The sequence below is a fragment of the Parambassis ranga genome, chromosome 10 (genome assembly GCF_900634625.1).
Source record: "Parambassis ranga chromosome 10, fParRan2.1, whole genome shotgun sequence".
Lineage (NCBI taxonomy): Eukaryota > Metazoa > Chordata > Actinopteri > Ambassidae > Parambassis > Parambassis ranga.
The window spans coordinates 5,283,785-5,311,508 of NC_041031.1; the positions used below are offsets into that span (position 1 = coordinate 5,283,785).

A 27,724-nucleotide genomic window follows, 5' to 3' on the forward strand; every position below is an offset into this window, starting at 1 on the left:
CTGCACACACCCCCCCACTCCAAAACCAACGGACATGTACACACACACACACAGCAAAGCACCACACATGTCCAGACATGTTCAAACAAAGGGGGTAAAAATATAAGTTATAATCACTTTCTTTTTTTGAATTAAGTGGTCTGTATATACCAGCACTTATCATTTCATCATTTCATTTCCTTGGAGGGCAGTGATTACTGAAGAGGCTGGAAGCCACTCAGGAATGTCATTGATTTGAGTTCAATGAACAGACTCAAACAGTTTTTGCAGTGTTGCAAGTTGGGCAACATGCTGCTTAAATAGTCAGAAGAAAGGTGCTGTTTCTTTAGCTTGTTTTGTGTGCCTTAAGAGTGATTTCTAGTGTTTATTTGGCCTCTGTCCACCTGTACAACTTCAGCCATGCTTCCATGTTTACAGCAGCGTGCGGCGCTGGATGTTCTGTATGACAGACGGCTGCATATTACAAACACGCCTGCTCTGTGGCTAACAGGAGGCGACCTGTGTTTGTGTAAGAAACTAGGTCTGAGTCTATGTAACACTGACCAAGCTGTCATCTAAGAGCACAGGTTGAATAATGTTGCCTGCTGTCATGTGTGTATGAAGCGTGGCATTAAGGCTTTCATGGGGGAAAATGCTCACTAACTGTTTGACTGGTCTGATGTTAGTTATGTGATCGTTCAAAGCTCGTTATCTTCACACTAACAGCTCACCAGATAAGATTCCTCAGGTCAAACTGGGGTCTGCAATGAAAGAGATTTGTGATTTTGAAGACCTTTGTTGGTCTAATGTTCCTTTTCTCTCAGTCATGAGGGCCCATAATAAATCATACCCTTATGTTGTGCCACCCTGCTCCACCCTGAGCTCCAGTCCTGATTTTCAGCACCGGTCTAGACTTTAAATAAAAATAGAGAGAGAGAGAGAGAGGTGCGGGGTTGAAGTCCCCGCTCCACGCTCCACCCCCGGTGTTCCAGATCTCCAGGTTCTTTTGTCCCCGGAACTTGCGCTCACTCCTGGGTGTCTACCGGGGCTCTTTTGCTCGCATCTGGATCCCAGCACGGCTAGCAAAGCAGTCCAGCGTCCTGTCCTACAGAACCCGCAGCCTTCCAGAGTTTGGAAAGAAAGCAAGAAAAGAAAAAGACAGACAGAAGAAGTTTCGTGTGTGTGCTGCGCCTCCGTGGTTTACTCGTCGAAGCAGCGGCGGTGTGACCGTGATTGTTGCCTGTAGTCGGGGGGAGAAAAAAAGTTTGTACGTGTTATAAAACTGCTGTTTTTTCGCACTTTCGTGTTTTTTTCGATTGAGTCTGGAACTCGACGTCTAATATCGACACCGGTAGCCGCTGAACGGACGAGCTCTGCGGTTATTTTGGGTGTTTTGTGGCAGAGCTGCTGTGAATGAAGGATCTGTTGAGCTGAAGGAACCAGCGCGTCTCCATGAGGAAGCTCAGCCCGGGAGTCGCTGAAACTTTGTTCTAGCTCCCTCTCCCTCTCACACCTGAGCGATTTAATATATATATACTTTTACTTGATAGTTTTGAGCTGTTTTGGGACACAGAATGAAGACGCTGCTGGTGTGGTGTGTAGTGTCCACGCTGGCTGTGTTGTCAGCTTCGGGGACTGCGGAGCAAAAGTTGAAAAACTGTAATGAAGTTCGTACTGCTTACAGCTCCAAAGGCTTCAACGTGAACGATGTGCCCAACAAAGGAGTTAACGGTGAGTTTTTATTATGTTTCTGGTCTGTTTTAACCTCTGTGAGGGCAGCGTGTCTTAAAGTATGGACCGGGGACCCCCCATAGGTCTTGAGAGGACTCCCGGTGGTCCAAAGGCTAATGGGAGCAGCTTTGTAAATGGACATTTTGTTACATGTTTAATTTTATGCTGGTTGTTCCTGCCTTAAAAGTTTCACCTCATTAATTTGCAGGAAGCAGCAGTGAAAACTTCAGGCGTTCAGTGTATGTTTCTGGCTCCAGTCTTCATTTAGGAAATAGTTGTAGGTAATTCATAACAATAAAGGGGTATAATCAACACACAAGCCCTGCGCCCCACTGAAAGGAGCCGGGCCCTGTTTACTTCCAGGCTTCCTCAGTGGAGACTTCTCTAGCTGTGAAGTGCAGGCAGCCGGCAGCGATTTATAAACACTCCTGTGCTTTGTGAACAAGGATTTTCCCCGTGTGGTTTCAGTCAGGTTTCTTCTACTTCTTTCCCCCCTCTGTGACAGGATGTACTGCACCAATTAAGATCGGTTGGCAATAAATAGGAACTGATGTGTTCCAGTCACAGAGGCGAGAAGCAAATCAATGAGGCTAATGATGAGATGAACTCAGAGAAATGGAAACTCATGTGGGGGGGCTGTTACAGTGAAGGCTGCAGGGCAGCAGGGGAAGGGGGTCGGGGTTTGAAATTCCACTGTGCCCTGCATACTTTACCCCCCCCCCCATTTCTAATTTCCTTTTAATTTTTATGGTGGTCAAAATAAACATGCACTATATATTCACACCCTTAGATTTGGTCTAGTTTGGTCCTGTTGTGGCTTCAGCATGACATTATAGAAGTAGGTCATCCAGGCATGGACACCTCTTGTAGGAGTTTTTAAAAAAATATATATTTAAAACTCATATCGGAGCTAAAAAAAACATTTTTTTTTACTTTTCAACAGTCCCCAACATTTTTTGACAGCATGATCAGCTGACAAGGGGGCCAATTTGTTGTGCGTGTCCTTTCTATTACACTGAAGGCCTTTATGAGTTTTCCTCTGCATAGTGAAGGAGGACTGTCTTTTTCTGTTGAGGCCAGAAGGCTCATTAGAATTTGAGCTGGGTGTAACTGTCAAAGAAGCCGGGAACTTATTTTTTCCTGCATTTCACACAAGGCCTATAGTTCCTTTTGTTTTCTGCCTCTGTATGCCTTTGTGATGCTAAATGTCTTTGAGAGTATCCCAACATGTCTGCGTTGGTTGGATTTAATTGTCTTGCATCTGTGAGGTTTTGAAAGGGGGATGTGAATGAGGGCTGCATTATTGTGCAGGTTTGTGTGCTATACACACACGTGCCTTTCCCTTACAAAAGATTCCTGGTGTATGTCTAGGCTTTATGCAGGGTCGACCTCAATGAGCTGCTCTTTGTCATTGATGGAGACTGAGATAATTGATCCATAGGAAGCAACAAGGTCTACTGTCATGAAAGAGAGTGTTGGGGGTCCACATGTACAAAAGCCCTCCACTCTTGAAATGTTTCGTGTTGCTGGGGAGAACTGACTCCAGATGTGCAGTCTGGTTCGGTCATGTTTGTCAGAGCTTCACTTCTACACTTTGTAGTGGGTTGAACTTTAAGTCTGTCCTAATTCTAAAACAGCATGTGTTTAAATTTAACTCAATGTGGGGTTGCAGAGGGGTTAGATCATCAATTACAAGCATGTGTAAATTGCATGTTTCCACAGTTATCAATCAGGTTTCACTTAATGTAGATGGTGAAACGGTCAGTATATGATGCAAGCATCTGTTCCACACAAGACTAAAGGTTATAATCAAAATATTTCTACCAAAATAATGTGTCTTTTTACTTCTTTAACCAGAACTGAGTTTTGTGGGAAAGAAGACATACTTAAAAAATGATACACCATCTTTGCCAGTTGTCACAGAAGTAGTTTTTGAAATGTTTCGGTCCTTTGATACATGCATCATAAATCAGATTTGTGGAATATGAGTCTTATTGGAGAAGAACTTGCCTTTTATAACCACAAACGTCTTGTGTTATTGTTGGCAGAATGTAGATAAGAATGTTTGTTACCATTTAAATTACTGACTGGCTCAGTCGAAGCCAGACTTGAGATTCAATAAAGATGTTTTAATGCAGTAAAACTGAAATGGAAACAGTGATTGCTTCGGCAGAGACAGAATTAAGTGATACAGAGGAACAGCAGGCTCGGTTGGTAAATTCCTTGCTGATCCCATGGTATCAATCGTTTACCACTCACGTGGAAGCGGTTCAAGACCTTGTTTCCAAGTTTCATGTCTGCTGGATGATGATTTGTTTTGGGCCTGTGGTTGAATACTTCATTTAAATGGGAAATAAATTACACTCACAGTCTTAATGATGACAGTAATCATACAGGATGTAAATGGTGGTTTCACTGTTTGAATCTATTTGCTAATAGTAGGTTGTGTTTATTTCTCTTAACAGTTTTATTTGGTACTGTGATAAAAGGTATCTACTGTATACTTGTAACAAGGACCAGCTCCTCAGCTCTTTATAGTGCAGTTAATTCTGACCAGACTGGTTTCTGCCATGTCAAAGGCTATCCATTGCTGGGCTGGATGTTCCACTGCGTTAAAAAAAGTAAAATCTGTTTTGGTTTACTCTTGCAGTCATGCTTGATGTCATGCCTCAGGTATGGGACAATAGAAGAGATCAAAGAGAAAAGGTTTGTTTTCCCTTTCTTCAGCACGTGGAACATCCCCCATTCATAATCAGTTCAATCCATTATGACTGAAACTTAAAGCGTGCATGACCTCAGCACATTGGCCCCTCGGAAAGCTTGAGACATTTTGCAGTCTTGCATTGTGAGGGCTCTCTCCCCCCGGTGGTAGTATGCCCTGCATCATTACATTTTGGGAAATAACAGGTTGTGTTTTTGCAATGACATTCTGCAGATAAGATAAGAGCAGGGAACTGGGACACAAGCAATCTGCAGGACTTGTAGTTCAAAGACCAATATTTGAGTGGCTCTGCTCTGCACAGCAGTGTATCTTGACACTAGTAATAATTAACTTATAAACTGTCAGACAACCCGCCATTGTCGGACCCATAAAAGACAGCCAAAGAACAGCCTTCTAGTTCTTTGTTAAACCATTAACCTATCTAATCATTGAAATCAGTGATGCACTTTGTAATGAAGTCTTATTGTTTGAAGAAAAAAAAAGTCACAGAATTACTATCGTTGTAAACTTGCATATAAAGGTGTGTATAAGTTAGAAACTGTTTTTGCGGTTGGTGTGTTCTATTGTTTTCACCTCCACTTGCTTCCCTGGCTGTTCGTCAATACCAATGTTACATCAATATACTGCTTGTGTAGTCACATGACGTCTATTTATTGTTGACATGTGAAATTATAGGAGACAGCACATAATGTACGGCAAAGGCATAGAATTGCAAGATAACGTCAGAACAGTCATTTAAAAGCCGCTTTTGCTTTGCATGTTTTTTTTTTAAACCCACATCTAACTGGCCTTCAGGTCCCTTTTTGTATCTGTGGGCTAAAGCTTTCAAACGAGACAGCACTGCTAAATGCTGCTTTTGTTCTTTCTCAGTTGGTACGAGGGAACAACAGTGTCTTTAGCCGAAACTGGTTTTTCGTCGGGTGTAAAAGGAACAAACGGACTCCAGTGTGCCGTATAAGAAACTTTAGTCCACCCATAGGCGTGGTTTCAAACAATAGAAAACACACATGGCAGTCTGACTGATGGTAGGAAATACTCATCGTGTATTAGTATATGGCATTTTCACTTGGATTTAGATTTGTGCAGTCATTGAAACTTAAAACAGTAGCGTTACGATAAAAATGTGTGTGTGTCTATGAAAACATTGTCTTCACAATACCAACAAAATACCATTTTGTCTTTAAAAGATAAGCACAAATATTAATATTAGTGATTGATATGAATAGAAAATGTGTGCAGCCCGAGAATAAATAAGCACCCTGCATTAAAAGCAGTCTGTGCAGTAATCTTTGATAACATTCCTGACGTGTTAGAGCTCTGTAGCTTCTAGACTTGAAGCTTTTGTTTTTGCTTTTCTTTTTTGAGCCTTTCTGAAAATCTTATGTTTTGACATTCCAGCATTATTAATGCTTAAAAATGATTAAATGAACTGCTGAACTTTTGTAATGTAGGAATCCTTAGTGTGTGAATTGAGATTTCAAAACTTCCAATTGATTTATTTAGATAAGCTAATCAATAAATACATTTGAGCCATTGACTGGCAAAACTCGTCTGCTGTGGCTCCCCGGAGGTCATTCAGTGCAGTGATAATGTGATGGTTCCTGTTGCTCTCTGCCCTGTTTGTGACATCTTCTCCCTGGCTGCTTGGCAAGCCTTTGGGATAATTGAGTTTAGGTATCATGAGGTCGAGGTCTTGTGGACCTGGGGGAGCCTGGCTGTGACCTTGATCAGTCAGATAAGGCCAGAGGAGTTTTGGAGGGTGGCCACACGTGCCTGCAATGTTTTATCAGTTTCCTGCTATCATGGTGTGGCAGCTCTGAGATCTGGGCACTTGTGGCATCCCGTTCTGCTCTGTCAGCAACAGCCACCATATCGTTGCCTCAAAACAAATCAGCTTATCACAAAACAATCTGAGCAAAGAAGAATGGTGGTAAAACTACCTGGGTCTGTTCTTGCACAGGACTTGTTTGGTGGTTGAAGTGTTTTTTCATTCCAAACCTACACTGGTCTTTGGCTAGCATACTTCTTTAACAACTGTGGAATGTTAAGTTTCTCTCTTATGCTCATTTAGTATGCTACAAGTGTAGCACAAATTCAATAGCAGTGTGAGCGCGTGTGTGTCGACTGAGCATCCGTAATTCCATCACTTTGCATCCTTTGCTTTGGCCCGTACCACCCCAAATGGCCAAGTGAGCGACAGATCAGTGGGGGGTGGATGCTCTGTGTGGGAACAATTGAGCACCCCCTTTTACCCCAGCCTGCCTGCCCGCCCCTCCTTACCACATTCCACACCAGACCACCAAGACCTGCACACAGGAGCCCTGGAGCTGGGAAAACGCAGCAACAAAGAGAGTGCTAGAGGGACTGACTGAGGCAGGCAGAGAAAGGGAAGGGATTTGACAGACGGGAAGAAGTCCTTTACCAGGGACAAGCAATCCAGGAAAAGTGGCGGGCTAGGCAGGGCCAAAGAGTGACCACATATGTGTGGCAAAAGCTTGTACGTTGTAGGATGTATACACACACTGTGAACCCTTTTCTGGTCAGCATACAGATTTTTACATTCAGTCTGCTCTTCTTTGTAACACCTCTGAGCGCCCATGCCTGGTTAGCAGTTAATGGTTTTACTAAAGGATCTCACAATACACTTTTGGCATGGTGGAAACGGTTAAACCTGACTATCATTTGGTGGGTCTTTGACTGACGCAAACTGTGAGAAATACTGATCTGGCTTTGTGGTTTTCCATATTTTCAGTCTAGGGGATCGACCCCCTGAAATTCCTTGTTAACACATCCTGTTTGCACGCTGTTAACTCGGCTGTCTCTTTTTCTTCCCTTGTCCCGACTGACATATCAGTTCAGTTTCTTCTCCTGCTGCTTGCTCTTTAGCGGCTCCTCTGGGAGGTTTTGTTTCATTCCTACTCTTTCCTTTCTTCCACATCCCTGGGAGATTTCCTCTCTTTTCACAGTGAGTAGTGGTTTGCTGGCACCTTTCTGCCCTGCTGCATGCAGCCTACCTAACGTCTGTCTGATCTCCTTTTTAAGCTTTGTTGTTTTTCTTGGTACAGGAAGGCTTTCAGATGATACACGCACACCAAGTGTAAACCTTGTCTCTTTTTAAAAAAAACATCTAACTACCTGTCCTGCCATACATTTTTTTTAGATTGAAGTCAGAACCTCTTCAAGCTGAGTGTCTGCTCAGTGTGTTTTATGACAGCTAATTTTACACTTCCTGTGCAGAGACTTTCGACAGCTAATTTTACACCTCCTGTGCTGAGACTTGTGCTGGCCACCTAAACCCCTCTTCAACATTCAACTTCTATGGCTACTGAAGTTCTTCTGTGCAATTGATCCTTGGTGGTGTAATTTTGTTGTTCCTCTGATATTTGAACCACCACGTCCGTCTCCTTTGTGTTGGATCACCTCGGTGGTGGTGTCACTCAGCCAGCTGTGAGAAGTGTGGCAAAGAGCCGCTGGCTCTGATCCCAAGCTGCAGGGGTGGAGTGTGAACCCCCTCGCCTGACACAACAGCTCTCCGCTCATTCAATGACGACGTAACTGCCAGTGGGGCAGTGTGGTTATGCAGTGTAGTGTAGGTGTAACTTGACTAAGGTTAATTGATTTCCTATAAAGCCGCAATAGACTTCATGTCCATGTTGATAGTTGATCATGATTAGGATTTGTGTGCCTCACCAGAGGCCTGTGTGGTTAGGGAGAGCAGTGAGGGAGTGAAGCCAGGGACTTGCCTGGGTGTTTTGGACTGAGTCTCCGGTGCTGGGTGCAGGCCAGAGGAGCTGTAATCCCTGCTAATTACTCCCAAGGCCTACATCAAAACTCCCACTGACAAGGCTGTCACTCACCCAGCTCACTTTTCCAAACTGCCGTTAGCTTAATAGGTTTCCTAATATTTATTCAATCCCTCTGTGTGCCGCTCGCTCTTGGATTTATTTTCATATAAATTATATTGGTTAAGATCAAAATCGCAGAACTCTCTTCTGTCAAACACAAAAAGAAAATGTGTGGGTCTTTGGCTGCTCCGCATAGCTTTGTGAATTTGATAAGTGGATGCCATTTGTTAAAACCAGATCATCAGAAGTCAAATTTAAGAGGAAACACCATCAGGCAACCGAAGGGCAAGGGAGGGTAAAAAACACACTCGCGAAAGGATCATTCTTTGTTAAATGATGGCTCAAAAGCTGTAAATCATTTGTGGCAGCAGAATTAGTTGTTATATAGGAATGCAAGCTATCCCACTAGGAGTTGAAATATTGTGCATGATCAGAATGGCGAGGAGCTTTTGATTTATCAGATTTGGTGCACATCATCAGGAACAGACCGAGCCATCCATGACTGAAACCCATTAAACCATTGTACCGTAAGGTGTAGGCTTTCTGGTCCCTTTTGACAGTCAGCGATGAGTGGTTCTCTTCCCACTGCCTCCATCGGTGTCCAGTTTCGTAAGGCCCAACAGGTATATCAGAATCTTTGTTACCCTTTTGTAGCTTTGAGCTTCCAGAAACCTGATCTTGTACCTGACCTCATTCTGCCTGGGGGGCTTCATCGGGCCCCGTCCTGCCTTAACATCTGGTGGACTTCAGCTGCTGTAAACATTGTCAAAGTGCTCCCTGTTTTTAGGAGTAGTTCATTAGCTTTTATGGCAATGATGAAATGTATTGTTTGTATATTAAGTATACAGAGGAGCCATCCCATGTTACATTTTTTGATTTTTTTTTTTCTTTTCTGTTGAAATGAAGGGAGGGGTGTTGTGATTTGCTGCGTGCAATTTGCACTATGCATATGACAAGGCCACAAACTGCAGTAAGCCTCCTTTAATATTTGAAAGCATGGCTCTCATGCTGTGCCTGTAGCTCATCTTAAAGACCTTTTTGTAAGCTCAGCAGTAGTCAATTTCTGTGACGGCACAACAGTATTTGTGCAGGGTCCATGGTAAAGCACTTGGCCTTAAATAAAGAGTGTTTTTCATTTTGTCCTTTAAAGTCTGTTTTCATTTGTATGCCATGAGTCAGTGGAAAGATGGAGGTCTGGTGTAGAGGGACAAGCCAGGAAGGTCTTTTGTGCTTCTTTTTTCTCTCTCTACTCTTGTCATGATCATGCTATGCTGTAACTTGTTCTCCCCGTTTGTCTGCAAAACCTCTGCCTGTCTCTGCACATTTCTCCTTTTTACTCACTCACATTTTCTTTCTCACTTGTTCACACACAGACACACATCAGACCAACTAAACATCAAGGTGAAATCTGTAGTAAAAACAGGTCAAATGCGCGGCTCCTCTAAAGGCAAATAACCTGAAAGAAAAATCATAGCCTCCAACTCCTGCTGATGTGTGGTTTTGTTGAGAAAAGATTCCCAGCAGAGTTTTTGTAAGAAGGAAAATTTCTTGTAAATGCAAGTTTTTTTTTTTCTTTTGTGTGTGATTCTGCTCTCTGTATTTTTCTTGACACAGATATTCAGAGAGCACAAGCAGTTGATTTATTTACCTGACAAAATTTAAACAAGTGGCAAAAACTCTGTGTAGAGAATGGTTAAACTCCATCTCATCCTGAAACAAACCACCTCTGTTTAAAGTTTGAGTTCTCCTTGACTATTTTGGCATTCATCACAGCTTTATATAGAAACAGAACCTACAGTTTTAAGTGTTTCGAGTTTGACCTTTCCATGTTATTACTGAATTTCTTAGCAACTTTTGTGTTTTTCTCGACCCCTCTTAGACCTCAGCATGCCTTTAGCTCTAATGGGTTACTGTTAAGTAGGAAAGCATTCCATAAGATTTAAGTTTTGCGGTGTTAGTCACCAACAACCGATACCAGGCCGTCATAGATGAGTCATCAGCATGGCTCACTCCCTCTCATATTTTTGTTCTGGTGTTAAAAGATATTTCACTCCAAATACGCAATCTTTAGTCAAACTCACTGCTTTCCATTGTGCATGCAGCGATCAGAGATTTATGCACAAACCTTTAGATTTACTTTGAAAAAGTTCATACAACTTCTTCAGCAGTTACACTTGCAGACTCACCCCAGAACAGCATTTGGAATTTGGTTTCTGACTTGATGGACTTGTGGAAGTGCAGAAGCGAGTTGAAACCCTGACAAAGCAGTGACCTGGGAAGTGGTGTAGGCAGGGAGCTTTTGTGTGGGGAGACAAAGCTGGAGATGCAGAGCCTGGACAGGAGAGGGAAACAGACAGAGTGAGAGGCCAGGGCAATGTTGTGGAATCTCCCCAGGGGCTTCTGGGTAAATGTTCATGGATGACAGCATTTTGGAATGTTCACAAATGGAGAGTTTTAATTGGCCTGAGGCCCCGACTGGTTTGGTAATCAGAAATTAACTCTGATGGCAGTGGGTTCAGATTCATGGATTCCAGCATGTACTTTGTCAGATTGAGTGCCTTTTAGAAATAAGTCACATAGTGGACAAAACGTTGAAGATTTTCCATGGATTAACGGTTTAATGTGACAGTTCTTCACTCTGAATGAGTCATGAGCAGTGGTAGGTATTTTTCTGTGGCAGTGAAATACTTGTGTGTAAAAAGTTGTTGACAACACAGATGCAGTAGAGGTTGTCAGGAATTACCTTGCAGCGGCAGACCTGCCGTTCTGTCTTTTCCTATTCATGCCATATTAAAAGCAAATTTTAGCAGTTTAGTGTTTTGACAGCTGTGTTATGAAAGAGGTTTTAATTCCTGATTTATTTAAGGAAACATCATTTTACACAGATATTATCCAAATCCCTGTGGTTGCCTGCATAGCACACTTCAGAGAGTATTCCTCTAGAGCAGAACTTCCTGCCTCATAAATGGATGGTGAGCATTGTTCTAAGTTGAGTAAATCTGTCAAGTAACAAGCGGTGCTAATGTTTCCCAAGCTCACCACTACTGAGGGGTTTCCTCTCAGCAGTAGATCCTTATATTTATGGATGTTGCCAGTAAACTGTGTGATTCATCTGCATTAACCTCTGACATTTCTAGTTAATGCAAAATCATGTATTGAATCACTATTAGTGTCATGACTTGTCATGTGAAGGATGGATTTCTTTCAGGTCAGATGACTACATGTTAAGCGATAAGCCACTGTATCAAAGTTGCCCTGTGCTGTAATGTGAGACACCTTGTTCTGTCCTGACACTAATAAAATGCCCTTCAGTGTCTAATCATGACAATACAAAGGGCTGTAGTACTTTCAGTTCTGCACATAGCTAATTCAATAAAATAACAAAAAAACAGTGGGCCTCATAAGTTAAGTAGACAAAAAAGACTAAATGAAAGAAAAATATGCATGTACACAGAAGTCATGATAGGTCAACTGTGTTATGACCAGAAACAATAAAGCGTGCATAAGCTTCAATTCAAGTGTTACATTTGGGCTCCAACAATGATTTTACTGTTTCGAGCATTGATGTTTTTGACATCTCCACCCATGACTGCTTCTGCAATTGTGCTGCCTCTCGTTAACACGGAGGAAGCAGGCTGACTTGTCTCTGTGTATACGTGTGTGAACATGAACAAAGCTTGTGAGCACACGCTAATTGACAATGATGGGTTATCAATGAGGGGCTTTGATTCCTTGCTGAAGTTTTGTAGCATTCTAAATAGACCTAAAGAGTCCCGTCATTGAAGAGCAGGGATTTGTTCATTTTATGATACTAGATTGTTATTTACCACTGTCCTCTCATTCATTTATCTGCTTTGTTTATGCAATATACATTTTGTTTTGGCTCTCCCAATGAGGGGAAAACCATGTGTTGCATGGACAAACTTAAAGATGTTTAGGTAACAGTTACATGATTCCTGTAAAAGATTTTACAACTCAACTTTAAATTTAAAGCCACAGCCCACTTCGGTTGTGTCCTTTACAAGCCTATGAAAGTAGTGTCATGTCTGAGCCATGGGTTTGCTGGAGCCTCATGCTAAAAACTGTTTGCACTCCTTGTAAGAATGTGCTGTATCCTGTTTTAATTAAAAAAGTGTGTAGTAGAATGCAGCAGTTCTCCATATGTCTCTATCTGTCCCAAGACATGCTCGCAAAGACCCGAACAAGAACTGTTCATTAGCTTGATTTTTCTATATAGGTACACAGCAGCAGTCCGGTGAAACACTGTACAAATAACAAGGCTCTGCACTTCTGCCCACTGTTTTGTTAAAGCAGAGTCAGAAGTTCCTCCCAGCACTTTCAGTCTTTCCTTATAGACTGAAACCTAAAAAGCATTATGAACTTGTCATTACTCTATTTTTGTAAGGGGCTGAAGGAGTAGGTGGAAACATTGCCCTGCCCTGATTATCTCCATATGAACAGCCCAGGCTATATTAACGGTTTCTTCCTACAGCATAATGATGTTATACATATTCTCTGTGCAAGGTGATTTAGCTGTAGCTCACCGTAATCCTGTATATGCAGGATATTGGAGTGAAAGAAATGTAAATCCAATACATATATCTTGGCTTTTAAAATTCAGCTAGAGCAGTTTTAAACATGAAATTAGCTCTTCCTAACAAGGTTTCAAAGCTCAGAGGGAGTCGGGTCTTTACTGTTTGTGTCTTATTGTCTGTAGATCTGTGCACTGGGGATTTAATGAAATGGTCACATTGTAACAGAGAGCAGGGAAAATCTGGATGGGGAAAGTGAACAGGGTGCACTTTTCCCCTCCTCCCTGAAGTACTACTGGCATGATGCCCCTGAGCAAGAAGTCTGCGGTTTACTGAGCAACAGGCCAATGTGAATGTTTGTAACCACCCCACTCCATATACTCCTCCATGTTGTAAATAAGACTGAGCTCTTACTCAGCTTGTCTGGTTAAAAGAGTTGTTGAAATTTTTCCATCCCTATTTCCTAAAACAGTACTTTTCCTAACTGTACTGTGAGAATTACACACATAGAGTTGGACACTCATGGTTCAGAGACTGTATATTGCTTGTTTCACAGTTTGACTTCTGCACATTTTTTTTTGTTGTCATAACAGCAGGCTGATCTCACACAGGAGATTCCATTCCTAAATCCTGCACAATTACGGGGCCTTGAAAGCATCCATTCCATCTTTTTCAATAGATGTGTGGGTTTAATTTAAAGCTGGAGCAGCCAGCTTTGAACAAAATGGTGGCTTCCCAGAGTAATTACTTTAAGTTGATAAAAGCAAGGAATGTTCAGTCTGTTGCTTTTAAATGACTGATTTATTTATAACTCAAAGACCAAAGTTTCTGAGTGTTTTGAAACAATAAATTACTGACTGAAAAACTAATTTGAGTTTCGCAAAATGGATAAATAGAATTTAGAATTGAGTAATGGCTAAATGAAATTCATGTTTAAAGTTAAATAAACAGACCACAAGTTTAGTTCTCACAGATACAAGGGTGAGAAATGGTTGATTTGATGACATGCTGTAACAGGAAAGAATTGAAGAAGACTAAGAAAAAGCAATTGTATGATTTTGAAATAAAATATGCAGCTGTTTGCTACTTTTCCATCTCTCCGTTCAGCTGTGGCCACTTCTCCTAACTTTTTCACTTTGCTGGCACATTATGGCTATAACGGACATCAGGCATTTACTATCACACCTCAAAAATCTACTCTTTAGCTCATGTGATTGTTAATGGCAGGATGTGGAGCAGAAAAGAAAGGTAACCAACAAATGGCACCAGTCCTCTAACCCCCCTCAGGATAATTACACCCTAGACAGAAGTGAGGAGCAAGAGGCGAATGTTATGGCTGTAGGGCATGCAGATTTACAACACTCAGCTCAGTAGACTGGCAGCACTCCTTTACATGTTACAGCAGGGAGCATAATATGCCAATTAATGGTAACCTTGGTATTCGTGACTGTTGTTTAACGTATGTCACTGCACTGAGAATGTGTGGTGCGTTGTTTTTGATGTTGGACAGATAAATCAGAGGGACTTGGAATATGTTCACAGGTTTCTCATAGGTTTGAATTAAATTGCCCCTCCGTCTCCCATTAACTGCATTCCTCTGGGATTACGTTGGCATATACGTAAACAATGAGCTACATACAAGATTTCATTTAATTATTTAAAGTTGTTGTGTGAAAGCTTGAAGGTTTGGTTCAGTCACAGCCAGGCTCCAATTAGTGACAGATGATGGTGAATGGTTTGTGACATGCGGTCCCCTATGGCCTCCTTCACAACTCTCTTAGCACTTTTAGTATAGTCTTGAGTTGAAGAGGGTACAGAAATAATACTTCAAGGACATTTCTGACTTCCGATTGGTGTAAGCGGTGTCTCTATTTATACTTTTTGCATGTGCCTGTGACTTTTATGGCTCTTAATTGCCTGTATGTGTGGGGTTACTTGGAATGTGTGTTGGTGGTGGTATTATTGGAGTGACTGGGTTTGGTGCATGAGTTACTGTGTGTGGTGGATGTGCTGGCTGGCGGACAGGGAGGGGGTCAGAGGACAGGACCTTTCTCAGAGGAGTTGCTGTTAACCCCTGACCTTGCTGGTTAAGCCTGCAGGGTGGTGGCGGGCAAGGCAGAGGTGGGGGGCACTTTGAGATCCGTCTGGTTCAGGGGCACATGATGGCAGGCTGAGGGGGTGGTGAGGTGTCTAATCTGGTTTTTGTCTGTGAGGCGTTTTCACCTCCCCCACCATCCTTCCTCTGAGAACAGAGTTTGAGAGGCAGGACAATGTCAAAGGGAAGTGACTTATTTTATGAGCCATTTAAAGGGGATGGTGGTCTCCCAACAAAGGGAAGGCAGAGAAACAGTGCAGAGCTGATGAATACCATGACACACAGTCACATGTTTGTTTACAAGATGCTGCTCTGTTGTTTTGACCACCATAAATGGCAGTTCTCCCCTTCTAAGTGACACTTGAACAATGCTCTGTTACTTTGTCTTATTACAACTTTAAGTACTTAGGAAACTGGAGGGGTGAAAGGCCCATAAAAGGAACTCCATGAGGACAAATTCACCCATCACACAAAGACTATTCATGCCAGTGTTGATAAAGAAATGACTGATGCTGACTGACAGTGCATAGTGAGGCTGAAATGTGTCAGTGATGTTGATTTTTATAATATCCAGTTGTTCCTGTTGTTCCAGCCATGTCATTTTTCTCCCAGCAGTTTGAGGAATTGGCTGCCAAAATGTTTTCACAAAGTATGCATTAGCTAAGAATCTTTGGTTTTCAGAGACTTAATCCTTTGAGCTAACAATGTGACATTTGTACAGACATTCCTGTGAAATATTGACCATCTCACTTTTATTTGTGTACTTTGGTAACTAGGGCTATTTTCCACATGGATATAGCCCTTTTGATTGTATGCCTTCGCTGTGGGCAAGCAGGGGGCCCTACTTGAGGAGAGACTGGATGGCTGTTTCACCTAAAAGTTCGGCCTGTGTGTGTGTGTGCTTCTCCCTGTGCCTCCAATCATGCCCGTACAAAGAGCCATGTGTTGAGCAGTGATGTGATGTGTGAATATGTTTAGGTAGGGGCTGCCAACTGTGCCTGGGTATGTGTGAGTGTGTATGTGTATAGTGGGGGGGATGGGTGGAGTGGGGTGATGGTCTGAAGGGAGAGAGATGGGTTTGAGGAGAGGATTGTGAGAGAAGGAGTGACTGGAGGCTTATTTGGACTCGGTCCCAGACAGAGGGGTCCAGTTTATGGCGCCAGGGTGCATCCCCCCTCTGGTGCCCTGTTTAGATGATTGTATTGCTATGTGTCACTTCTGACCCTGCGGTTTAATTCTCTTTTTTTTACATGCTGGTAATTCAACGTGTTGTGCTCTGTTACTCAGTTTGACATCCACTGGTATGTGTCTGTTTGCAGTGTTTTAATAGTTTATAATAACCAGTTTTTAATAACCAACACATGGCTGCTCAAGTCATGTCATGTCTGCCAGAACATGATAAATGTTGAATTACATTCACAACAACAATCTAAACATCAACTAGTGTTACAGAAATCAAACATGTTGTCATGGTAACCCATTGAACATGGGGAGAAGACAGAATAATCTCATAGTCATGTACTTTGATTTAAATTTGTTCACACAGGCTTTAACTGGTAGAAAACTACAAGAGTGCAGCTTCTCTGATTTCTGCCTGACAGGATTATTATGACAAAAAAAAAACAGAAAAGAAAAACTCCAGACTCATTAGGGACAGCTTGGTGTGTGGCAGAGCGAAACTTGTGGTTTTTGTTTTCACTAAGAGGAGGGTTTTTTTCTATGAAGAACATTGTCTTTACTTGTCAGGAATGAGTGTTAGTCCATGTAAAAGATTACAAATTGTGAAAGGAAAGAAGTTTGTTCACAGGTATTGATAACAGTAGGTCCTGTGATGAGACTAACTCCAGCTTGTAGAGCGGGGTAGAGTAGAGCCTGAAGGAACACAGCAAAACATCACAGCGTGTTCTCCAGTCCACTCCATGTATGACACAGAGGTAGCAGGTAGCAGTAACGTGTGCATGCACACTGAGTCAGTGAGCACAGGCTGGTGGGGAAAACTAAACAGGCTGTTGGTTCTGGGATGCAATGAAAGGATCCCTGTGTTCTCCCAAATTCCAACAGCCATGTTTAAAACAAAACATTATTGCAGCTGCGCCTTTGCATTCGTCCTCCCATGACCTTCGTCCTCCTTTTAATTGGATGTTAAACCGATTTGACAAAGTTGACAGTTTCTGGTTTATCAAAGATGGTATTTAAGTTTTGACAGTATGGAGTATTGAGGTTTGGCTCAGTTTACAGTCATGTCCACACTAATGCAGATCAGAATATTCTTAAAAGCTGTGTACATCAGTATTTTCTCAATATTTTTTACAATTTTTTTCGCACTTTAGTTCTAAAAGACAAAACAAAGAAAATAGTTCACAGCTCTACTCTGTAGTATAAGCGTTTGTTTACCCCCTTGAAGACTTAATAACTTGACACTGAGATACATGTTTAGAAATCATATATGCATTCTTCCCTCACTCTACAACAGGAGTATTTTTTTTAAATATTACTTGTTGGTTAAAATGCTTCACTGTGTGGATGTAAAGCCTTTATCAGCATTAATGTGCTTGCGGATGAAGCCTTCTCACCTGCAACGTGTGTGTAAAGTTAATCCCCTCTCCTCTTAAAGACGGTGTTTGGAGATGGCACAGTACTCACAGGAGGCTTCAGCAGTGAACTATCAATCAGGACAGGGGAGTGCCAGGATAAGTGCACAGCTCTATGAAGTGGCTGGATAAAGACTGCTCTTAGCTGAGTGTTGCCATCATGGGGGCTTTAACAGCCAATGGGTATTTGACTTGGTGAATGGTAAACCTGTTATTTAACAGTTGAACAATTGCATCCTCGACAAGACATTCATTTGTGTAATGTTTTCTGTGCTGGCTTAGTTTTTTTTAAATAATAATAATATTAATAATTGTTGTGTGTGATTGACCTATGCCAAAAGTGCCCTGTGTCTCTCAGTGATTAAAGTGTGTGCTTCTTGTTTTTCAGGAGCCCCTCTGAAAGTGTGTCCACAGGGCTTCTCCTGCTGCACAGTGGAGATGGAGGAGAAGCTGAGCCAGCAGAGCCACACAGAAATCAAAGCTCCAGTGTCCAGGCTTAGCACCAACCTACAAGCCACCTTCAAACAGAAGCACGACCACTTTGACAGTAAGCCAACACCCTTACTCTAACAAACATGTACACGCACATCAGCCACTTTGAAGAATACATTGTGCTGCTTGCCTTAATGTCCACATCACAGCGCTTGTGTTGCACAATTTTTGACGGACGCTTCCACCTGCCAGCGCACTGCTAGACGTGGAGACAGTCAGTCTGTGTCTGTTGGTCTGTCCACCTGTCTCTCAACATCTTAGCTCCCTGTCTCGTTGTCCCCCCACCTCCCATACCAACTTCCCTTCGCTCCAGAGAGACATGCATGCTTCCAGACGGACCACACACATCCTCAGATTTAGTCTTCTCTGTACTTCCTGTTCCTCTGTGTGTGTGAGCACATGTGTGTATGCCTGTAAATATTGGGATCAGGTTTCCCCTGCTGAGGGCTGGAGTGCATGGGAACATGCAGGGGTGCTGACTCACAGAGGAAGCAGGACAGCTTGAATACCCTCAGTCACCCAACCATGCCACCGCTGCAAAGAAGCTTGATAAGATAAAGGCGGAGAGGATCAGGAACCTACCAGGACGGCTGCATCCTAATGTTTCTGAATGCATTGGAATTTGCATGTTACGGGGTTTATTTTGTAGTTTGATGCGTGTTTGTGTCCACATGCATGGATCTGCATGCAGGTTAGAGGCATTCAGTTCTTATGTGTCTGTGAAAGGCAGCGAGGGATAGTCAGTAATGGGAGCGTGTGTATTGCAGCCAGATGTGAAGAGGAATGTGACGTGTCGGAATGCAGTGGCTGCTTATGCCGTCCCGCCCCTCTTATTCTCTTCTCTTACTGCCCTTTGTCCCCATCTCATGCCTCACTCTCTCAGAAACTCATCTCTTTGCCCCCAGCTCTTACTTTTTATGTCCATCTTTGGCTGCCATGTCTCAATGATGTTAATGTTTCACTGTTTGCATTTTTCTAATGTTCGCTTTTGTTTTTGAGTCTTTGCAAATCACCTGCAATTCATAGTGTTTTAGGGCTGTTTTCATTTTAGAGCAATCTGTCTAATTCATTATCTTATCCATCAGTGGTCTAACAATCCAAAACCCGATACATTTCACTCTTACTAAGCTGGAAACATGAACATTTCAAAAGATTTTGAATTGAGTTGTGGCTTCAGCTGGCGAGCTGTTTCAGCCTTGACTTTTAGTTTTTCAAAGTGTCACACATCAAACTAATCGTTACTTATTCTGCTCTCAAGTCTAACTATCAAAACTGTCATCACACAAAACAATTATGAATAAATTGTCGAAATAACTTAACTCATGGAGTGGGCCCCTCGAGTGCCCCTCTCATCACAGTAAGCAGGTTGCTGCTGTCTGTAAACTGTTAGATGTGATATCTCTTTACAAAGGCCTGCTGTGCTCTCCTTCACCTGGGCCATTAGACCGTCTCTCTCACTGGATATGGTGACAGGCTCAGGTTTCTGTTCCATTATTTCCTGTTGTCACATCGAGACACCCTGAAGGAGGCACTTCCAGTTGGTGAAACTGGCACAGGAAGTGTTTATCACTCCGTTTACCGCTGCTGACAAATGACAGCAACTACGATGACATCAGCTAACCACTCACAAAGACCGAGTTGAATATGTCTATAAACACAGCTGCATCTGTACATGAAGATGAGCGCAACAGCATGCACTCACACACTAACAAACTCAGGAAGTGGTGTATGTGATTAGGCAGGCTCTCATCATGCGCCTGGAGCAAGGAGTCATGGCCAATTAAGACCAGAGCCAGAAATAGTTCTCCCCTCTCTGTGTCTCGTCACTGTGTGTTTGTCCTGGCCTCAGTTTGTCTGTCCTCTCGCAGTGACCCTGTCCAGCAGAGCAAGTTGATGTCTGGGATTTAGGCACTTGGATTAAGGCCCCTTTTTCCCAAGATACACACACAAGAAAGAAAGACATCCATCTGAAGCACTGGGGTCCAGCAGCAGGAGGGACAGAATCCCATACCATAAGAAAAGGGAGAAGCTCTGGGACTAATTGGCACAAATAGGATGCAATTACTGCCTGGGCTGCGATTGGGAGGAGCAGAGTTTATAGGGACACTGGAGGGAGATTTGAAGGGGAAGGGGGAAGGTCCTTGGAGGAGGAAGTGGGAGGAGATCGGTGATGAATTGGGCCTAAGATCATTGCTGATAATTTAGGGCTACAACATGTAAAAATGCTGACAGGGTGTGTGTGTGTGTTGGGGGTGGGTTACTTAGGAAACAAAAGACAGAAACCGGAGTCGTCCTTCCTATTTACATTTTGGTATAGCTTTGACTCTCTCCTGTGTAACCTTTCACCCAGATTCTCTCAGACCATTGGCTGAGTGAGAGGCGCATTTTTAATGGAAAAATCTTGAGGGGAGTGTTCAGCTCCTTGGCCTGTTGGCAGACGGCTGTGTGTCATAAACTGTTTTTAATGACAATGCAAGATGCCTGTGTAATGCTGCTCATTCTTCAGACCCCACAGCTCAGGCCAGAGAGCCTCTATGCTGCACCCCTCTGCTGCCACACACCCTGCATAGAGCGCTCCCATGGGTTTGTCCAAACTCATTAAGGGGCTTATCTGTTTAGGAATTACCGCTCTAATAAACTGTAGAAAGGAAATAGAGAAGTTTGGGTTGTCCTCATGCTTCATGCCTCTCCCTCCTCCTCTTCACCTCTTTAGTCCAGTCTTTTTTCACTGACTTTCAACTTGTGGCTACTATGACATTCCAGGGATGGGGGAGGACCATTTTGGTTTAATCTCTGTCAATGGAGCGTGGAACTTTGTGCCCTCTCCCCTTGCTGTCTGTGTGTATGTGCATGCATTTGTGTTGGTGGGAAGCAATGATGGTGAGGAGGTAAGTGGAGGGGCTGCAGTGTTTCCGGTATCCTTGGTGACACAGTGGGGATTTGAAGTTAAAAAAGCCCTCAACTTAACCCAGCCCAAGCTGCCCTCACCCCTCCTCATCTCATTTTTTTAGTGTGTTGGTTTGAAGTGGAAGTAACAGCACTACTTGGGAACTGTGTGTGTGTGTACACGGGTGGCAGAGAGCATTTAGTGACTCCCCCTGTGAGAGCATGGGAACTTTACATTTCAAAGCTACACAGTGGGCACCCACAGAAACTGCAGTAGTACAGAGGTTTTGTGCCCAAGGGGTAATGAGGGGGAGACTGGAGGGACAGTGGATTAAAAAAAGAGATGAGTGAAAGGGGTTGAGTGCATGCTTGCATGCATGTGAGATTGAAGGCGAAACATTTTTCAGAGACTGTGGCATTCTCATTTTGTTCAGATTAAGAAAGTTGGAGGGTGGGGGGCAAGGAGGGGATGTCCATGGGAGTAGGGGCTTGGCTTATTGGGGAAGGGGGGGGGGGGTCGATGGACATTCCTCAGGATGAAGTAGGTCATTGTTCCCTGTCTCTAGTGAAGAGAGCTTTGAAGGAACTGATGAAGTGAAAGCAGCGAAGGGGAGGGATGCAAGGCTGGGGGTACATGTCCATATATGGGGGGGGGGCAGTGGTTGCATTATTCAGTAATCCTATTGAAAATGCCTCTGAAGGACAGTCCAAGAGAAGCTGGCAGAAAGGAAAACGAATGGAATGTGACAAGAGAAAAATGCCATTGATGGTGGTCAGTTTGAAGCAGATTGATGTGGAGGGACGTCTCCACTGAATGGCAGACGAGAGGCAGCAGTGCTGCTTGTTCAACATGACAGATGCTCCTGCTCCACCTTTCACCCCATCCTGCTTCTTTCTTCTCATCTTCTCATTTCCAGCTATCCCTGTTAAACATTCCTTAACTTTCCGTCCGGACACTTAAAATGGACATGTGAAGTGTAGTAGTGTCAGTTAAGAAGTAAAGCAGCAGTATACTGTAGAAATATTTACATTCTCTGTGGCGATGTATTCCAACACACACAAATCTGCTTCTCATTAATAACAAATTAAATTGGGAATATTGTGATAAAAATCAGCCCACGGCCTCTATAGATGTCACAGGCAATGTATTATTCTTTTTACAAATTGAATTTCCATCATGACATCTGTAAGAGGAGTCCCTCCCTTTGGACGCACACTGAACAGATTCTCTGAGGATTTAGTCATGACGAAGCATCCTCGTTCTGTCTTGTCTTCACAGAGTTTTTCCGTGAGCTTTTGAAGAATGCAGAGGAATCGCTCCACAACATGTTCGTGCGAACATACGGGATGATGTATGTCCAGAATGCAGAGCTGTTCAAGAACTTCTTCGAGTCCTTGACGAGGTACTATGCATCCGGCAGCGCAGCCGTCAACCTGGAGTCAATGCTGTCGGACTTCTGGGCCGATCTTCTGGAGAGGATGTTCCGGCTAGTCAATGTGCAGTATGAGTTCAGCGATGCCTACATGGAGTGCGTCAGCCGGCACACGGAGCAGCTGATGCCCTTCGGCGATGTGCCTCGCAAGCTCCGCATCCAGCTGACACGGGCCTTTGTTGCTGCACGTACGTTTGTGCGCGGCCTGGCGCTGATGCCTGAGGTGGTCAATAAAGTTTCTACAGTAAGTAAGAGGTGTTTTTGTCTTTGCTAAAACAGACAGTGGGTGTTTTCCCCCTAAAGTCTTATTCATCCCTCCCCTCTGTGTCTCTGACTTCATATCTTTCTTGGAAAAACTGTGTGATTCCATTACGCAGTGTCTGATAACACAAACCACTCTTTTCTTGTATGCCTTGTTTTTGCACTGTATTAAGTGATTCATTGATGATTAGGTATTAGAGTTTTGGAGTTGGTTTATAAAATCAATACTTTGGCTTGGTATGTTTCCATGAGGGTGTTGAATAATGTTTTTGCTGTGGAGCAATGAAAACGACCTGCTAACAGCCCCCCTGCCTCTCTAGGTCAACGCGTCTCCCAGCTGTGTGCGGGCGGCCATGAAGATGTTGTACTGTCCCTACTGCTCGGGCCAAGTGGCCCTGAAACCATGCCAGAATTACTGTCTGAATGTAATGCGTGGGTGTTTGGCTAACCAGGCTGACTTGGACACAGAATGGAATAACTTCCTCGGTAAGTAGAAAAGAACACCGTTTGCAGCCAATATTAAACTAAGCTGCCACCCTCCTAAAATCCTAATAGCCTTGAAATAGTGTATTTATACAGCCTTCTCCTCCAGTGTGCCACTCATATTTTCCCAAAGAACGTTGATGTCACATCTCATCTAACCCACTCTTATCTAAACATGCACATCTTTTATCCTTTGGAAAAAAAGGAGTGATGTAACATGGAGTCAGGATAATAAATTAGGATTTAAAAAAACTGCATTACAGGCAGGAAGATTTTTCACAAATAAGCAGTGTTTATTATTGAAAATCATGTGCAAACATGTTCCTCATTCTTTAGTACCTTGTTTAAGTTCGGTGGAGGGAGTGGCTGTACAAGCTGTACATGTTGTGGCCCTCAGAATAAATGCAGCTCTTGTGTTGTGTAAACACAGACCTAGATGAGTTTCATTATCCCGGGTGGTGCACAGATTCATTGTTTCTTCACTGTATGTATTAGATTTGTCAGACATGACACTGCCCGATGACAAAGACACATTTTTCTGCCTACAGTGCTGATGTCTGTATAGTTCTCTGGTGTCTGTCACCTCGTGTTAATGTCAACAGTTTCATTCGTACTTCTGTGCATGTGCTTCCCTCTAGTGGGAGCTTTTTGTAACATTGTTTTCCCAAGGTTTATTTTTTGCTTAAAATTCTTATGTTGCTGCTTTTCAGATGCCATGCTTAGTCTAGCTGAGAGGCTTGAAGGTCCCTTTAACTTTGAGTCCGTCATGGATCCTATAGATGTGAAGATTTCAGAGGCCATCATGACCATGCAGGAGAACAGCATGCAAGTGTCTCAGAAAGTAAGTTTCACTTCTGTCTATTTGATGGAAAGACACAAGAAATAATAAAGGTTCAGTGTCATTCATTGTCCGATTCTCTTGACAGGTTTTCCAAGGGTGCGGCATGCCTAAACCGAGCATGGCCTTCCGTTCCACACGATCTGTGAAAGAACCAACCTTTACTGGCCGCTTCCGCCCGTACAGTCCTGATGCCAGACCCACTACTGCTGCTGGTACCAGTTTAGATAGATTGGTAAGGAATTTTGAAAAAGAGATCGTAACAAGACTGCTCGCTTTGTTTTTGTGTCTGATCTTTTTATGTGTATTTTACATAGACTAATGAAGTGAAGAAGAAGCTAAAACATGCAAAGAAATTCTGGTCCACATTGCCAGAGACGGTGTGTACAGGTGAGAGGATTTCACCTGGAGATGAGTGCTGGAATGGTACTGCAAAAAGCAGGTAAACTACACACACAAACAGAAGGTTGAATTTAATGCATGTGATGCAAATCCAGCTAAGTCCGACTCTATTTACCTACAGGTACGAGTCAGTCGTCATTGGCAACGGGCTAGCTAATCAGGTATCAAACCCTGATGTGGATGTGGACATAACAAAACCAGACATCGTAATTCGCAGTCAGATCGCAGTTTTGAAAGAAATGACGACCTGGCTCAAAGCTGCACACAGTGGCAATGACATCTCTGTTGATAATGGTGAGTGTGGTCAAGTTGCTTTATGATTATGACCTATGGCATCCTAGCTACAAACATCTGACCCTTGTGTTTCTGTTTTAGCCGAGGAGGACAGCAGTGGAGGAGAGGAGAGCGGCAGTGGCTGTGACTCTCCATCTTGCAACACAGACCAGGACATGTACTTCCCCATGCCACCAAAACATGAACCACCCCAGCTTAATCCAGTGGTCCGTAATCCATCGGCTGGAGGCGCCTCACAGGGTCAGCCTTGCATGGCGCTGGCACTCTGTGGACTGGCTCTGGCCCTGCTTGCTCCCCACTTAAGATAAAACTGGCTGGGCAGGAAGAGGAAGAGAATGACCAGGAATAATGGGAACGAAGGGGAAAACTGTCAGAGAGACTTTATAAAGACTGCCTTCAGGACCTTGGACTGTCCGCCATTGGGGGGAAGACTCTTCGTAATATTACAATAACTTCACTATTAACTATTTGTTTATATGTTTTTAAAGACATCGGTGTACAGCAATATGATTTTCTTCCCAAGAAATTCACCTTTTCCCCCAGAATAAATCTGTACTCCAGCAGCTCTGGTGGAGCTACCTTAGGGTTCTGCTTGCAGCATTACAAAGATGTATAATTGTTTTATTTTGGCAATTTAATCTCATGTTGTGCCTTCCATCTGATGCACTAAAAACATGTTTAGTTGAACATTGAGTGCCTGTATTAGACGTGTCATCATATTTCGGAGGATGCTCTTTCTATTATTCAGGTATCCATTGGATCGTAGAATCTGTGTAATGTTGGTATGAATGTTTACTATTCATAGCACACTATGGATGTGCATACTGTGAATATTTGTACATTCAGAAACATATGGAATCCTGAAGCTTTGCGGAGACGCAGTAGGACACAGCTCATCTTTCAGAAATACAGTTCAGCACAGGTATTTGTCTTTGTCCTGGAGGTGGAGTCATTCTTTAGAAGAACCGACGAGGCGTTCGGCAAGCCCAAACGTGCATATCGTATGTCTGCTAATCTGCTATGAGCATCATCACAACGTTTTAATTTCCTCCTGTTTTCCTCCTCAGCTTAAGCAGTTCAGTAATAAGGTCATACCTCATATGTACTCTCACTGTCAATGCAATCTAGTGATGTTGAGGTGGAAAGTGTCTGAGAGTTAGATTGTATGGCTGGTATCCCCTGCCATTACCCCCAAAGAAGGCAAAAGCTGACAAGTCCTGAATGCCGTTTTTGGTACTGTAAGCTCAGGTCGGCACAGAAGATCTGACTCTACACAGTCTTACTCACTTGAGAAGAAAAGGTGGTGACATGTATGTTAAGAGTGTTTCGCATTAAACTAGAGAAGAAGAACAAAGGACAGTGTTTTGATCAAAAGAAACCAAGAAAAATCTATTTTAATACAGGGTTGTATGTTAAGGAGATGTTGTAATTTTTAGCTATTTTTGGTATGAAGATGATATATTAGGTACTACGGTGGTTTTTACTGCTAGTTTTAGGTGGTGGAAGAGGACAGTGTGCACAGGTAATGGGAACGCTTTTCGTCGGTGTGCACAGATTTTATTTTTTTTTTTGTCCACATTCCACCGTCCCACAATACACACTTGTACCTCTCGTAAGGCCTCTGTCAGTATAAATGGACGCATCCTGAACCATTGATCTACCTATCCTCACCTTCACGTTCTCATCACTTTAACTTGTGGTGGAATGTTGAAGTATTGTCATCAAAATGAATGCAATGTATGGTGCCTGATGTTTTTTTGGTATCGTCTTCAAAAAGAAAAAAAAAAGTAATGTAGATGTTGATGATTTATAAACTACCAGCAGACAAGCACATTGAAAGTTTTTCTCTAATTTGATAAAGGGGGCTGTGAGTTGCATCGCCTGGCCGTTTCATCTCTAAATTGGCGCTGCCTTGGGTGGCTTTTGTACAGTAATTTATGCATGTATTTTAACGTCACTGCAAACATGCTTTTAGAACTGATCCTGGATGATTTTATATGCACAGTGTAGCTGAAAAATCAGTTATTAAATTGATCAGATTTGGGGCCTTTAAAGCATGTTTGACATTTGTGTGCAGGTCTGAAAATTAGATATAGTCAAGACAAACTGTTAGCACAACGTGACAGGTTGACTGTGAGCTTACATGACATTTTCTTCAGGTCAAAACCATAATGAGGACATCTATTAAAATTCTGCCTTTGAAGGATTTGATGAAACATCTATGCAACCCAAATACTGAAGCCTTAATTTAAAACCTTGAAGCTGCTCTTCAGCAGCTTGATTTGGCATTAATTCTGCAGTTTGTACTCCTGTTTTTTTTTTTTTTTTTTTTTTTTTTTAGTGTTCCACCAACATTTCTACAAGGGCAGGTGCATGTGTTCTTGTCATGTGGAAGAGTTATGTTAAGTGTGAAGAAACCCACATTTCTAAGAATCAGAAGAAATGTTTTGGGTTACGATGGTTAATGTCTGTGCTTGCAGGCCAGGGCAACAACATTTCTCCGGCTGGCAGGGGACTCAGTCCAGCTGCTGGATGTTGTTGGAGAAACTTCAGTCTTGCGACTTTGAAGTTGGGATGGATGGGTGTCGAAATCCTGTCCGTTTGCCTTTGGCCTATTAGAACAGAAAAGACTCAGTCTCTGAGGAGAGAGTGAGCGAGCGACTGAAAATAATGGAAAAAATGTGTAAATACAGAGCAGCCGTTTTTAGATGTCTCTAAAAGAGGCCTTAACAGTACACCAGATTTTTACTTGTCAGAGTATCTCATAAATGCTATGAAAACAAGATGAGATAGATGTTAAATTGTAAGAGAAAATGTATATTAAACAACATTTCTTAGTCTTGCTGAAATAAAGACTGCTAATATTTACACCGGTGTGAATGTTTTTCTCTTTTTGTCAGCTGTTTACTGATTGACTGGGCCTACTTTAACAGTTTTCAGCAGATCTCCTGTTTACAAAGGGGACAGTGTTTGCACACTGTTTTGGGAAGCAACTGACTATAAACGAGGAAAAATTGCCTTTTGACTCAACTCTAGCTTCTGAATTTGACTTGACATTCTTTAGAAAAATACTTCAATTAAACATAATTAAACATAATTAGGTAGTACATTCAAAACAAGCATTGTCATTCAGTAATACA

At 42.8% G+C, this 27,724-nt stretch overlaps 1 protein-coding gene across 1 annotated transcript; it reads left to right on the forward strand.

Moving 5' to 3' along the window:
- Positions 1-981: 981 nt before the first annotated feature.
- On the forward strand, positions 982-27,452 carry gpc4 (glypican 4). The gene is made up of 9 exons (XM_028416528.1): positions 982-1,710; positions 17,884-18,042; positions 22,153-22,550; positions 22,888-23,053; positions 23,761-23,891; positions 23,977-24,123; positions 24,206-24,330; positions 24,412-24,584; positions 24,666-27,452. The coding sequence occupies exons 1-9, from the start codon at positions 1,554-1,556 to the stop codon at positions 24,890-24,892; spliced, it is 1,683 nt and encodes a 560-aa protein (XP_028272329.1). The 5' UTR covers positions 982-1,553; the 3' UTR covers positions 24,893-27,452.
- Positions 27,453-27,724: the final 272 nt, after the last annotated feature.

Bases quoted from the DNA above. Each gene is read 5' to 3' on its own strand.
- gpc4 (XM_028416528.1), top strand. From the start codon at position 1,554: ATGAAGACGCTGCTGGTGTGGTGTGTAGTGTCCACGCTGGCTGTGTTG. The intron at 18,043-22,152 runs GTAAGCCAACAC...TTGTCTTCACAG, and splicing joins GAAGCACGACCACTTTGACA to AGTTTTTCCGTGAGCTTTTG. The intron at 24,585-24,665 runs GTGAGTGTGGTC...TTTCTGTTTTAG, and splicing joins TGACATCTCTGTTGATAATG to CCGAGGAGGACAGCAGTGGA.